This window comes from Zeus faber, assembly GCF_960531495.2.
Source record: "Zeus faber genome assembly, chromosome: 7".
Lineage (NCBI taxonomy): Eukaryota > Metazoa > Chordata > Actinopteri > Zeiformes > Zeidae > Zeus > Zeus faber.
Genome location: NC_137203.1, coordinates 2,167,533 through 2,180,437, shown reverse-complemented (window position 1 = coordinate 2,180,437; position 12,905 = coordinate 2,167,533). Strand labels below are relative to the sequence as shown.

The 12,905-nt window shown below is 47.5% G+C and overlaps 1 protein-coding gene across 1 annotated transcript in view; it reads right to left on the bottom strand.

The window, feature by feature from the left end:
* Nucleotides 1-1,402: 1,402 nt before the first annotated feature.
* The window catches only part of LOC307232237 (spermatid perinuclear RNA-binding protein-like), a gene marked incomplete at its 3' end in the record, with an annotated part of 41,232 nt that continues 29,729 nt past the window's right edge, over nucleotides 1,403-12,905 (bottom strand). Inside the window, exons 6-18 of the mRNA XM_080003159.1 lie at nucleotides 12,480-12,592; nucleotides 11,544-11,639; nucleotides 11,035-11,146; nucleotides 10,810-10,907; nucleotides 9,906-9,984; nucleotides 9,613-9,675; nucleotides 7,533-7,741; nucleotides 3,924-4,070; nucleotides 3,715-3,849; nucleotides 3,123-3,263; nucleotides 2,715-2,838; nucleotides 2,429-2,479; nucleotides 1,403-1,491 (exon numbers count right to left, since the gene is read on the bottom strand). Of these exons, the coding sequence (XP_079859285.1) occupies nucleotides 1,403-1,491; nucleotides 2,429-2,479; nucleotides 2,715-2,838; nucleotides 3,123-3,263; nucleotides 3,715-3,849; nucleotides 3,924-4,070; nucleotides 7,533-7,741; nucleotides 9,613-9,675; nucleotides 9,906-9,984; nucleotides 10,810-10,907; nucleotides 11,035-11,146; nucleotides 11,544-11,639; nucleotides 12,480-12,592 (1,457 nt within the window). The remainder of the gene's footprint in view (nucleotides 1,492-2,428; nucleotides 2,480-2,714; nucleotides 2,839-3,122; nucleotides 3,264-3,714; nucleotides 3,850-3,923; nucleotides 4,071-7,532; nucleotides 7,742-9,612; nucleotides 9,676-9,905; nucleotides 9,985-10,809; nucleotides 10,908-11,034; nucleotides 11,147-11,543; nucleotides 11,640-12,479; nucleotides 12,593-12,905) is intronic.

Genomic DNA, 12,905 nt, shown 5'->3' with positions numbered 1-12,905 from the left:
AGCATTATCAATTTTATAAGATTTATTTTCTCAAATTTTTTTGTTTCCACCTTTTGGGGACGATACAAAACATATTTTCACCCATTACAAAGTCGAGTGTCTGTAGCGCCACCAACAGGCCAATGTTGTATTTGCATTTGTATCCCCACTCTCAAACTATTTTCTTCTGTTTTCCTTGATTCATGTTTCCTGCTCAAGTCAACACACACGAGCTGATTCAATCTTCCGGTCGGACTTTCTGCCATTTAATAATATTTATGTATTTGTAATAAAATTCACATTTTGAGTATTCATATAAATATCCATATAACCACACTTTGTCTAATACAATTTGAACGTCGTGAAGAACTCAGCTGCATTGATTACGAGGAGGATCATCTCAGGGTTAAAGGGTTATTTATATCTTCTGTGCTGGAGCCGGAGAGGAAACAAAACGAACAAACAAACATCTCCATCACGTGACGGATCAACGGAGCAGATGTAAATAAACCTTCAGCTTCAGATTTCCTGACGACGGAGGAACAGCGACAGGCGTTTTGGTAAAAAAAGAAATAAAACCCCAAAGTTGACAGGAAGCAGCGTCGGCAGGTTCCACATTCAGCCAGACACGATACTAATACCAGTATGAAGAACAACAACAATAATAATAACAATAATATGCAGAGATCCATCCAAACCGGTCCCTGAATTCTGTGTTCAAGGCCCAACAGAGCGAGCCAACGGGGCGGGGCCCCACGTGAGGTATCCGTGGAAACGAAGCCGCGACACTGAAACGGGGAGGTTTTTGGAGCAGACGTCAGGAAGCAGCAGGAGCTTCACCTCCGTCCGAGACGACAACAACAACAATAACAACAACAACAACTAAAAACATTCTTTTAACCAACATCCTGCACCACAAACGGATTGTTCCTGCGTGGATATGAAGACGCTCGGCGCAGGAAGTGACGGTCGAGTCCGGACCGACATCCGAGCCCCGACGTGGAAAACAACTCCACAGGGAAGACGTTTCATTTCCTGGACACATTAAAAACATGAACCATTCAACTCTTTAGTTCCATTAAAAAGACGTGAGACGCAGAGTCTCTTCCGTGATTTATGCGTTTGTCCCGACGGAGCTCCGCCCTCCTCCTCCCGGCGTCGAGGTTCCGGGCGGAGTCCGGGCTTCCCGCCCCGCCCCTCGTCGGCTGGTATCCGGGGCCCCGGCGGCTCCGGCCCCGGTGAAGAGGTGTATTTACATACAGCGGGCGGATGCGCGGCTCCGTCAGACTCTATTGCTTCATGTTTTCATCGGTCTTCCTCGCCCGTCGTCTTCCTCGCCGCTCGGCCCCCCGGGCTCGGATCGTCCGTATTGCTTTAATGTTTCCGAGGCAGGAGACCCCCCGGCACGGGCCGCCCGCCCGGGTCAGAACAGGTCCTGAGGGCCCAGGTGGAGGATGATGGGCGCGGCGATGGTCTGCGGCTGGTAGTAGGAGCTGTCGATGTACAGACCGCCTGGACACGGGAGGAGCGGAGGGGGATTAGGTTTGTTCCGGCAAATTTGGGATTAAAACCAACGCCAAACGCTCCGGACGGAAACATGAGACGAGCGGAACGTGCGGAGCGGGTCGGACGGGACCAGACGCCCGCTTTTAAAAGCGGTCGCCAATTGGGCAACAGTGCATCAGCCGTCGGTTGCCACAACTGACAAAACGGTTGCCGAATTTGAACACCTTTATAATTGAGTTGAGCTCAAAAGGTCAACCGACGGATCGACCAATCAATAACAAGGGTTTGTCCGAACAGAACTACTTCTGACTTTCTGACGGTCGATACATGCTACATGCTAACTGTGTTAGCTCAGTCGCATGGCTGCGGATGGGTTCAGCTAGCCTAGCTCCTGTGACGGTCAGGGATTCTCACCGAACATAGGGGGCGTGGCACGGCTGCAGCAGGACGCAAGTAAACAAACATCTGTGGACATAAATTTTCATGTATTTCAAAAGAGCATCGTCCGCTGACGGAGGTCCGCTTCCCCCTTCAAAGCCTTCAAAAGACTTCAAATCCCGGAGCGGGGTTTTACTTTCTGGACCCAGATTTCCCACCTCTGCTTTCTGCGTTTGGGACGTTGAGGAGGAAGACGCTGCCTCCGCCGGGTTCAATGACAACACATTCTTCTTGTCAGACATCCAGTTTATTCATTTAAAAACAGCCACAAAACGAGTGGGATGAGGCGGTGGTGGGGATGAGGTGCAGGTGGGGTTAGTACGGGTGGAGGTGGTGAAGCGAGTACGCGGGGATTCTCATGATGGGGACGACTACGGGGTTGAACCCGGAGGGGAAACCTGGAGGAGAAACGGAAAAGAAAACACTAACGAAAAGGCGCGGGAGGGTTTTCTGAACGGGACGACGGAGGTTTCGGGCGGAGGAGGTGGAGGGGGGCGGAGCTTACCGTAGGCTGGAAGAGCAGCCGCCGGACCGTACCCGTAGGGGGCGCCAAAACCTGCCGCAGGAAAAAAGAGATGGCGTGATGTGTGTGGAAGTACTGAGATCTTTTATTTCGGTAAAATTACTCAAAGTACTAAAACTAGAAGTACTTGTCTATAACACTTCCTTAAGTACTGCTGGAGCTTTTATTCTGCATATGATGCTGATTGCAACTTACAATAAAACAGTTGAGGCGATGTCATCGTAAATGACAAAGAAATGCAGCAGAGTAGTCATTGATTGGTTCCTACCTGGGGGGATGTAGCCGGGCGTGGGTGCGGCGCTGAGGAAGGGAGCTCTGGAGAGGACGGGAAGCGCTCTGGGCCGGGCCGCAGGGGTCGGAAGAGTTAGCATGGTGGCTAACGGCCGCTTAGGCCCCACACACACACACACACACACACACACACACACACACACACACACACACACACACACACACACACACACACACACACACACACACACACACACACACACACACACACACACTCTCATTTAATTACTAATCTTCCATCATTTTTTATTTTAACAAATTTTCAATCTTTTTTTATTTTTATCTTTTCTAATCTTCAATTTCTTTATTGGAATTCTTCACTACTCAGCGCTTTTTGGACATTTCTCCCAGGTGGCCGAGGCTGCAGTTCCCTGTGTGAACTCACGGGGGCAGGAGGGCGTTTCTTGCGGCTGTCGGCTGCCTTGGACCCGGAGAACAGGCGGTGCAGCGCAGAGAGGGCGGCGCTGGCCTTGGCTGCTTTCTTGTTGGGACCCGTTCCCCTGAAGAGCTGCTTGTCCACCTCCACCTACACCACCATATAACACCATCTAAACTACCGCTATACACATACAATTATAAATATATAACTATTTAGTAAACTAACTATATAACTATATAATACAATTATAACTATATAACTATTTAATAAGACTATAACTATATAACTATATAATACAATTGTAACTATATAACTATTTAGTAAACTAAATAAATAACTATATAATACAATTATAACTATATAACTATTTAATAAGACTATAACTATATAACTATAAAATACAATTATAGCTATATAACTATTTAATAAACTAGAACTTGAACTATATAACATCGTAAAGGTGATAGTTGAGCATCTGGATTTTTATTACATTTTGAATTAAATTTCATAATAAGAAAAGGCTTTTTGGTTTGCAATGACATAGAAAATCTATAAAACCATGCTGGTGTGTGTGTGTGTGTGTGTGTGTGTGTGTGACCTCTATGATGAAGCGCTTGTCGTAGCTGCTCCCGCTCTCTGAGATCAGCTCGTACTTGAGGCCGCGACGCTTCTCGTTCAGCTCCATCACAGGGTTCTTCCCCCCTGCGGTGAGGATAGGGCCGGGACCCCTGGACTGTGGGTGGGAGGGGGTTCATTTACTTCCTGGATGCTGTGTGTGTGTGTGTGTGTGTGTGTGGGTGCACTCACCTCCTGTGTGTCTGTGGAGGAGGTGACGGAGGCTGAGCTGATTGACAGCCGCTCTGTCTTGCCGCTCTCTCCGTCTGACCGGTCGTCTGCAGTGATGCATTCTGGGTCCTGGTCTCCCGTAGCGACATAGCCCAGCGCCTGCAGAGCCTGGGCGGAGGAAGAGGGAACAGCTGAGCTCCACCCTCACACGGAATACAGCAGGATGAGCGCTGGGAATCCAGCTGAAGCAGACAGTCATGAACAGGCTTCTCAACAGATACTCCACCCACCATAAAGTGGCTAAACAGTCAAGCGCCACAATGAGGCGGAGTCTAAACAGTCAAGCACCACAACGAGGCGGAGTCTAAACAGTCAAGCACCACAACGAGGCGGAGTCTAAACAGTCAAGCACCACAACAAGGCGGAGTCTAAACGTCAGGACAAGGTTGTAGGAGCTTCTCGTTTTCTGACGTTCATGGTTTTTATTTGGCTCAATACTTTGTGCCTTAGGAGTCGTGCAGTGATCCACGTGGGTTGAGATGAACGTTTCCACTGCCAGTCGAGGTCTGGAGGCTGTTGTTACATGCGGGTCGAGGCAGTTAGAGTACAGTTACACGTAGAGCAGAGCTAGAGTAGGGTTAGAGTATACTAGAGTAAAGTAGGTGCAAAGTAGATAAGAGGGGTAGGGGTAGATTTGAGGTAGAGTCTGAGTAGACGAAGAGCAGTGTAGAGCAGGGATCGAGTTAGAGTAGGGGTAGAGTAGAGGTAGAGTAGGAGTAGCAAGGGTTAGGGTAGAGTTAGCGTAGGGTTAAGGTTAGAGTTTGGGTAAAGTATGGATAGGGTAGTGTAGAGGTAGAGTAGCTGGGTCTGAATACCAACAGAGCACTTCCCAGCAGCTCTTGTTATTCTCCAGCAGTGGGTGGAGTTACTGGGATGGAGGGCGGTTCTAATTCTACTGAGCCCCATGTGACGTAGGAAGGCGGGGTCTGAAGGGCTTGTTTAATGTTGTTTTCTGAAACACACAGGTCACAACAAACTGACGGACTTGTTTATTCCACAGGGTGTGTCATGGCTCCATCAGGGCCCACATGGACGTTCTTCAACCATCACTTCATTACATTGCTGCACGGTGTCTTTTCCAGCGTCACACCGAGCTGGAGCCGGAGCCGCTGTCGTGTCTAATAATCTTTTACATTATGCATCCGCTTCCCGCCCGGCGCTCCTATAAGGTCAAGTCACATTTAACACACAACCTAAATAATAAATGAATATCAGTGCCGTGGATTTGAAATATTCATCCCTCCGCCCGCTGCTCTGCCGGTCGCTCTATCAGTTAAACGCTTTGGACGCCCAGAGATTTTATTTTCAATTTTAAATACTTAAATAAAGAAATGTATATGTATTAAATATATCTATTAAAAAAATGGATTTCATTAATACAATACATTTGAATAAATTTTAAATACATTAATACAATTATATATTTCTTGATGTTGATATTATTTTGAAATATTGAATGTTTATTTCCATTTGAATAGTCGCTGTCGGATCTGCTGATGCTCAAAATGATCAAGATGTCGTTTGGGATCTCGTTTTCTGACAAAATTTCAGCGCTTTTGGAAGCGCTTTTTTAAATTGGTAATCCATTACATTTTTGTCGGGCGGTTTACACTTACTTACACTGGTGGATATTTCTTGTGAATGTTCATCGATATCTAGCTCTACAGACCACGACGAGCTACGCTGCTTCCTTCCTTCCTCCCTGCATCCTTGGTGGTGGACCTCTCAGCACATGCAGCGGTTTCTCTGAGAAACCTCTGACATTGGGGTGCCCTGTGCTGAGCACACTCTGCTATGTGGATGGGCGCTCACGGCCGGCTGGGGCATCTGGTCGGCTGCGGTGGGGTTTGGGGGGCCGGTCCTTGCGCGGGCTCGCCTGCAGGGTGGGCGGTTCCGGCAGGGTGTCGCTCTGCCGGCGCAGGACCTGGCTCTCTAGGCCTGAGGTCCGTGCCTGGCGTCCGCGGTCGGATTCCGCACCTGCGGCTGCGTCTTGTGCCTGCACATGGGGGTGGGTTGTTTGTGTGCGCATCAGGGGTGCAGGGCCTCCTCCCGCTCTCTGGGACTGGGTTATGCTCCTCGGGGCCAGGCGTTGCTGTTTTTTGATACATGTTGTCGTCTGATGTTTATGTTTTTCCATGTACATGTTGTTTGTTGCTATGTTTGTTTTCCATGTACATGTTGTTGTTTGGTTCTATGTTTATGTTTTTCCATGTACATGTTGTTGTTTGGTTCTATGTTTATGTTTTTCCATGTATATGTGGTTGTTTGTTGCTATGTTTGTTTTCCATGTACATGTTGTTGTCTGTTCTATGTTTATGTTTTTCCATGTACATGTTGTTTGGTTCTATGTTTATGTTTTTCCATGTACATGTTGTTGTTTGTTTCTATGTTTATGTTTTTCCATGTACATGTTTGGTTCTATGTTTATGTTTTTCAATGTACATGTGGTTGTTTGTTTCTATGTTTATGTTTTTCAATGTACATGTGGTTGTTTGTTTCTATGTTTATGTTTTTCCATGTACATGTTGTTTGTTGCTATGTTTGTTTTCCATGTACATGCTGTTGTTTGTTTCTATGTTTATGTTTTTCCATGTACATGTTGTTTGTTTCTATGTTTATGTTTTTCCATGTACATGTTTCTCTATTTATATGTTTTTCCTTGTACATGTGGTTGTTTGTTTCTATGTTTATGTTTTTCCATGTACATGTTGTTTGTTTCTATGTTTATGTTTTTCCATGTACATGTGGTTGTTTGTTGCTACGTTTGTTTTTCCATGTACATGTTGTTTGTTTCTATGTTTATGTTTTTCCATGTACATGTGGTTGTTTGTTGCTATGTTTGTTTTTCCATGTACATGTTTGTTTCTATCGTTATGTTTTTCCATGTACATGTTGTTTGTTGCTATTTTTATGTTTTTCCATGTACATGATGTTGTTTGTTGCTTTGTTTATTTGTCTCACCCGTGGTGATTCTCCCTCTCATAGTAGTGATTAGTTGTTTAAAGACCAAAACATGGTAAGATGGTTGTCCAAAGAGGGGGTTGGGGTGGTTGTGTGTAATAAAAAGCTGTGCTCTGGTCATCCTACAGGTCGTCACAGGACAGAGTTATTGCAGCAGTTGTTATTGATTAAAGAATGAATAAAGAGTTTCATTGCAGGTTGAGAAGTTGAACTCCACTTGTAACTCTGTCCTAGATGCAATGGAACAAATACTGTGTTGTATTCCCAGCATGCTGACAGTATAGGTTCAAAAGTAAATAAATAAATAAATATATCAAGGAAACAGCACGTGCAGAATGGCAAGACACTGAGAATGGCTGTTTCTTATGAAATGCCGATTGGAAAAAAAAAAAAAAAAAAAAAAAAGGATGAAATAGAGGATTTTTTTTTTTTTTTTTTAAGAAAAGAATCTGAGGGAGGACCACTTCAAGGACCGGCTGCATTCTTAGAGCCCAGCAGACTCTCATCAGTTTATTTTAATACAGTTTGTGGCATTCGGGAGAAAAAATTTCTGTGGGGCAATAATGTCAAGGTCCAAACTGGAACTAAGGCCCGGTCTCTGGGACCTACCTTGAGGGCGACCTGCAGCTTGGCTGTCCTCTTGGAGTTGCCGGTTGCCCGGTAGCAGGTTCCGTGCACGTCCACAGACATGGTGAAGACCGGGGCGTGCACGGGGCCGGACTGCGCCGCCAGGTGGTACTGCAGACCCGGCTGGATCTGGTTCAGACGCATCAGGGCGTTCATCGGGTGGTTGGGGTCCGTCATCCGCCAGTCCAGCACTAGAGGGGAGACATGAGGGGAGACTCAAGGACCTTTCCAGCACCTTCAATGTGGCACTTTCAGGCTTTGATGTCATCCATATCGACTCGATTGATTGATCTATTGCATATAAATAGCTATTAATCATGTTAACCGCACAGATGGAGAAAATCACTGAATGTGATCTCTTCATGAAGATATTTAATAAAAACAAAAAATATTTTTCACCAAATCATCCGGATTTGGGTACCAATGCAGCGCGCGGGCCGTATCTTTGAGACCCGGGTTCTGCTGTGATACATTTGTTTTTCTAATTCTGTAAAGAGAACGAGCCTCTGCAACATACTGTATCAGGTACATGTCAGGTACCAATCAGATACATATCAGGTAACAATCAGGTACCTATCAGATACAAATCAGATACCTATCAGGTACCTAGGTACATAACAGGTAACTATCTAGTTCATATCAGGTACGCTGTTGGCACCGTGCTGCGGTGGGTTATCTCCCAAACAGGAGCCTTTCTGTGTGGAGTTTGCATGTTCTCCCCGTGCTCACATGGGGTTTCCTCCACCTCACGTCAGTAAGGACCCCCACCAAAAACATGCACCCATCATGGTCTGACCAGCGATGGACACTCATCACCTGGTCCCCGGGCGCGTCCACGTACGCTGCCCACTGCTCCTGGCTGTGGCCCCGGAGGAAGGACAAGCCAGGATGGTTAAATGCAGAGGAACCATTTCACCAGCACCATCAAAGCATGTGCATGTGTGTGTGTGCAAGCATGTGTTGTAGTGTGGTGTGTCGCGTGACAAATAAAGACTGTTTCTTCTTTCTTCTTTCTTTCTTCATATCAAGTACATCAGGTAAATATCAGGTACATATCAGGTATATATCAGTTACATATCAGGTAACTATCAGGTAACTATCAGGTAACTATCAGGTACCTATCAGGTATATATCAGGTAACTATCAGGTAACTATCAGGTAACTATCAGGTATATATCAGGTAACTATCAGGTATATATCAGGTAACTATCAGGTATATATCAGGTAACTATCAGGTAACTATCAGGTAACTATCAGGTGGGTTTTCGACGGCGCTCGGTGTGTTTTTGACGGCGCTCGGTGTGTTTTTGACGCTACTCGATGGCGCTCGGTGCGTTTTTGACGGCGCTCAGTGTGTTTTTGACGGCGCTCGGTGCGTTTTCAAAGGCGCTCGGTGCGTTTTCGACGCCGCTCGGTGCGTTTTCGACAGCCCTTGGAGCTCAGCGGTGCAGATTTCTCACAAGGAGGTAGTTGAAACGTACACCGTGACCGTGAGCTGGAGGTCAGACATGAAGGTGGAGCTGGATTTAATAAATGAAATATCAACATGAATAAAAGAGTTTGTTCTTCCTTTTCTCTCACGAAAACACTGTGGATTATGAGAGCAGCTTCAGCAGCCGCTGCTTCATCCATCAGCCTGACGGAGGTTTATTATCTGAGCAGGACTCTGAAAGACAGTGAGTGATGGAGGAGAGGGACAGTGATGGAGAGGGACAGTGATGGCGGAGAGTGAGAGCTATGGGGGAGAGGGACAGTGATGGAGGAGAAAGTGATGGGGAGAGGGAGAGTGATGGAGGAGAGCGAGCGATGGAGGAGAGAGTGATGGAGGAGGGGGAGAGTGATGAGAACAGTGAGTGATGCAGGAGAGAGAGAGTAAAGGGAGAGTGATGGAGGGGAGAGTGATGGAGGAGAGAGTGATGGAGGAGGGGGAGAGTGATGAGAACAGTGAGTGATGGAGGAGAGCGTGAGTAATGAGGGGAGAGTGATGGAGCACAGAGTGATGGAGAAGAGGGAGAGTGATGAGAGTGAGAGTGGTGGAGGAGTGTGATGGAGGTGTAGTTACCTTTCAGCCTCTTGATGGCATCTCTGTTTTCTGCTTCCTCTCTGGATCTCTTACAACAGGAAGCTGAGGAGACACACACACACACACACACACAAAAAGTGTCACACACACACACAGTGTCACACACACACAAAGGGTCTCACACACACACAAAGTGTCTCACACACACACAAAGTGTCTCACACACACACAAAGTGTCTCACACACACACACACACACACACACACACACACACACACACACACACACACACACACACACACACACACACACACACACACACACACACACACCTTCCAGCTTGCTTGCAGGAAGTGGATCCATGTTCAGCACCTTGTAAAGCTGTCCGAAGGCCAGGAGCCGCAACGCATGCTGCAACACACACACATACAGGCACGCGCACACACACACACACACACACACACACGCACACGCACACACACACACACACACACACACCCAGCATGCATTTCGACAACTTGAGCAAGAAAGTGAGAGAATAAGAGAGAGAGAGGGAGGAGGAGAGCTAGTGTTTCTCCATCTCTCGCCCTTGTGCTGTTGATTTGTTGTTGTTGCCGTGATGGTGTTGGCGTTAGCGGCACTAGCAGCTCGGGGAGTGAATTCCCACGCTTGTTAGCCGCTAATTAGCCGCCAACAGCTTCCTGCGGCTGCATGTGTGTGTGTTGGAGGGGGCAGGCGGAGGAAAGGCTGCATTGTGGCAAGGGAGGATGGAGAGGATCACGCATCGATCAGAGGCATTCTAAATCTGTACTTTACTCTAGAGGGAATCCACCATTTTCATCAGTATATTGATGGAAACACAATTTGACATGGAGTTAGAATAACTGAGGTTCGGGAGGAGAGACCACACCCAAACCACGCCAAGCAACACTTTTTGCTCCCGACCACCTCCCCGGCTCCGCCCCTCTCGCCCCGCTCTCCCTTCTCCTTTTCTCAGGAACCACCAGGGGGATCGCAAGGCGTGGCTGAGGCCTGTCGCCCTGAGGACCCCGTCCCCAGACTCTTGGTTGCCACTTATCATCGTCATCATCATCATCATCATCATCATCATCATCATCATCACCACCCCATCTTCATTCCATCAAATCCAGATTTCTTGCTTCCTATGAATAACTTTTGAATTCATCATTAAACTGATTGTAACATCCCGCCGACTGGAGGGCGCGGCAGACTCACCTGGGCACTGAGTGTGATGGCCTCGGCCTCAGGAGCGCCGAGCGCCGCCAGCGTGTCCACGGGTTCCCTCTCACAGGGGTCGTGGACCCCCGGACCACCTGGAACCACCGTCAGAAAACATTGACAAAGAAACAAGGTCAAAGTCATTGATTAGGACATCCTCAGCGTGGGAACGAGCAGCTCATCACAGATGGTCTGGAGTATCAGGTCTGGAGGCAGACTGACCTGGCAGCAGGATCCCAGAAGCCAGGCACTCCATGACGCGGCGCAGGGCCTCGCCGGGCCCCAAGGGCCGGTTACTGGTGGCGATGGCCTTCTCACATATCAGCTCCAGGGGCTGAGGGGTGGAGGGGGGGGGGGGGCTTAAAGAAATACTCTGTTTTTTTGGGGAAATTTGCTTTTTGTCGACGGATTCAGACGAGAAAGTCGACACCAATATCATCCCTGCGCGTCCAGTACTGAGTTGGTGATGGCAGAACGCTAACGGTTCCCGCTAAATGCACGGCTGCAGAGTGGATAAACTAGAATAGCTCCAGGGCAGTATCCCTTTAACTCTTGAGAATTTGGATGAATTCGCGTTGCTAATTACTACAAATTATCACAAAACCTGAAATTTCCTAGAGGGACTGCTTGTTCCTGTTGGAAGCTTTTATTTAGACAAAGGATTCGTGTAACAAGTGCATCATCCCAAACACCGTAGGAGCTGAAGGAGGCAGCGGTGTGTGCTCACCCACCCATCCCTTGACGGGCTGCCACACCGGCAGGCGGTTGCACAAGTCTCGGAGAACTCGCACGACCACGACGCAGGATTTGAGATCCGTCACTCGAGCCTGAAACAGGAAAACACAGCGGGAGCATGAGGCGCATCTCAACAAGCTGCTTCCACATCAGGAAACAGGTGACGACGTGATATGACTGCTGTTGGAGAGTTCTCGCCGCATGGTCGGTGAGCTAAGCCTCCGTCGCTACAGGAAACAAACTGAAAGTATTAAAGATATTTATTTTGCAGAATAAAGAGAAAGATACAGATGCACTTCAAAACAGTGATGCTGTCCATTCTGCCCTCGCTTCTGCCGAAAAGGGTTTTATACCGTGAGGGGGTTGTTGTCATTGGTTTGATGTCATTCACAAGACTATGTGCGTCAACACATATCACCTGGTGTTCCCCTCATACAATGATTTAACAGTCAAACTCTGTCACGGTAACAATCTTACCGTGCTATAAACAAACCACTATACTCTGTCAAGCCCCCTGGGGTTATCCTCTTCTCTACACGGGTTGAGAAGAGATGGAATGTGTTCTGGTCTTTTTATAGTAGTAACTTAAAGAACAGTGTCTCTTCAATGTGAGCTCTGAGTGGGTCATTAAAAACCCAAGACAATGTGTATTTAAAGCTACGTAAGATACAAAAAAGGCTATTGTCTTATAAAAGACATGAAACATCATTCAAAGCATCGATCATCTGTATTTTCTTTCACAGTGCTCAGGGTCGTACAGGACACAGAGTGTTATTATTGCACTGTTAGATCCTGACACAGAGTTTGTAAAGTAATGACGACAAGAAAACTCTAAAATAGTAAGTACTTTCAGTGTGATGAGCACCATGAGGATGAGATGGACGATGGATGGAGAGACAGACAGATGGACAGACAGACAGAAGGACACCCACCCGGAACCACCTGGCGTGACGCAGCGATGCCAGCGCCGCCTGGCAGCTCTTTCTGTCCAGAACACGTTCATCCTCCTGCTGCTTCTCCTTTGTCGACTCCTGCTCGCCCTCCTCTGGAGAGAGAGAGAGAGAGAGAGAGAGAGAGAGAGAGAGAGAGAGAGTCACAGTGTGACCTATCTGCCCCCCCTGAACCCCAGACAGACAGACAGGGCGGATGGAAAATAACGCACTGATCTGCCCCAACGAGCAGAGGACGGGGGTCATGGTGGTCCTGGCTCAGGCTGCAGGTCAGAGCTGTCACAGCCCCATGACACTGTTCAAAACAAAAAGTTGTAATTGGACAATATTGAAAGATGAAATCTTCAACTAATTTGCCAGTAAAGCTGTGAGAGGGGAACAGGTCCAGCTACACAGGTCCGATCAAAG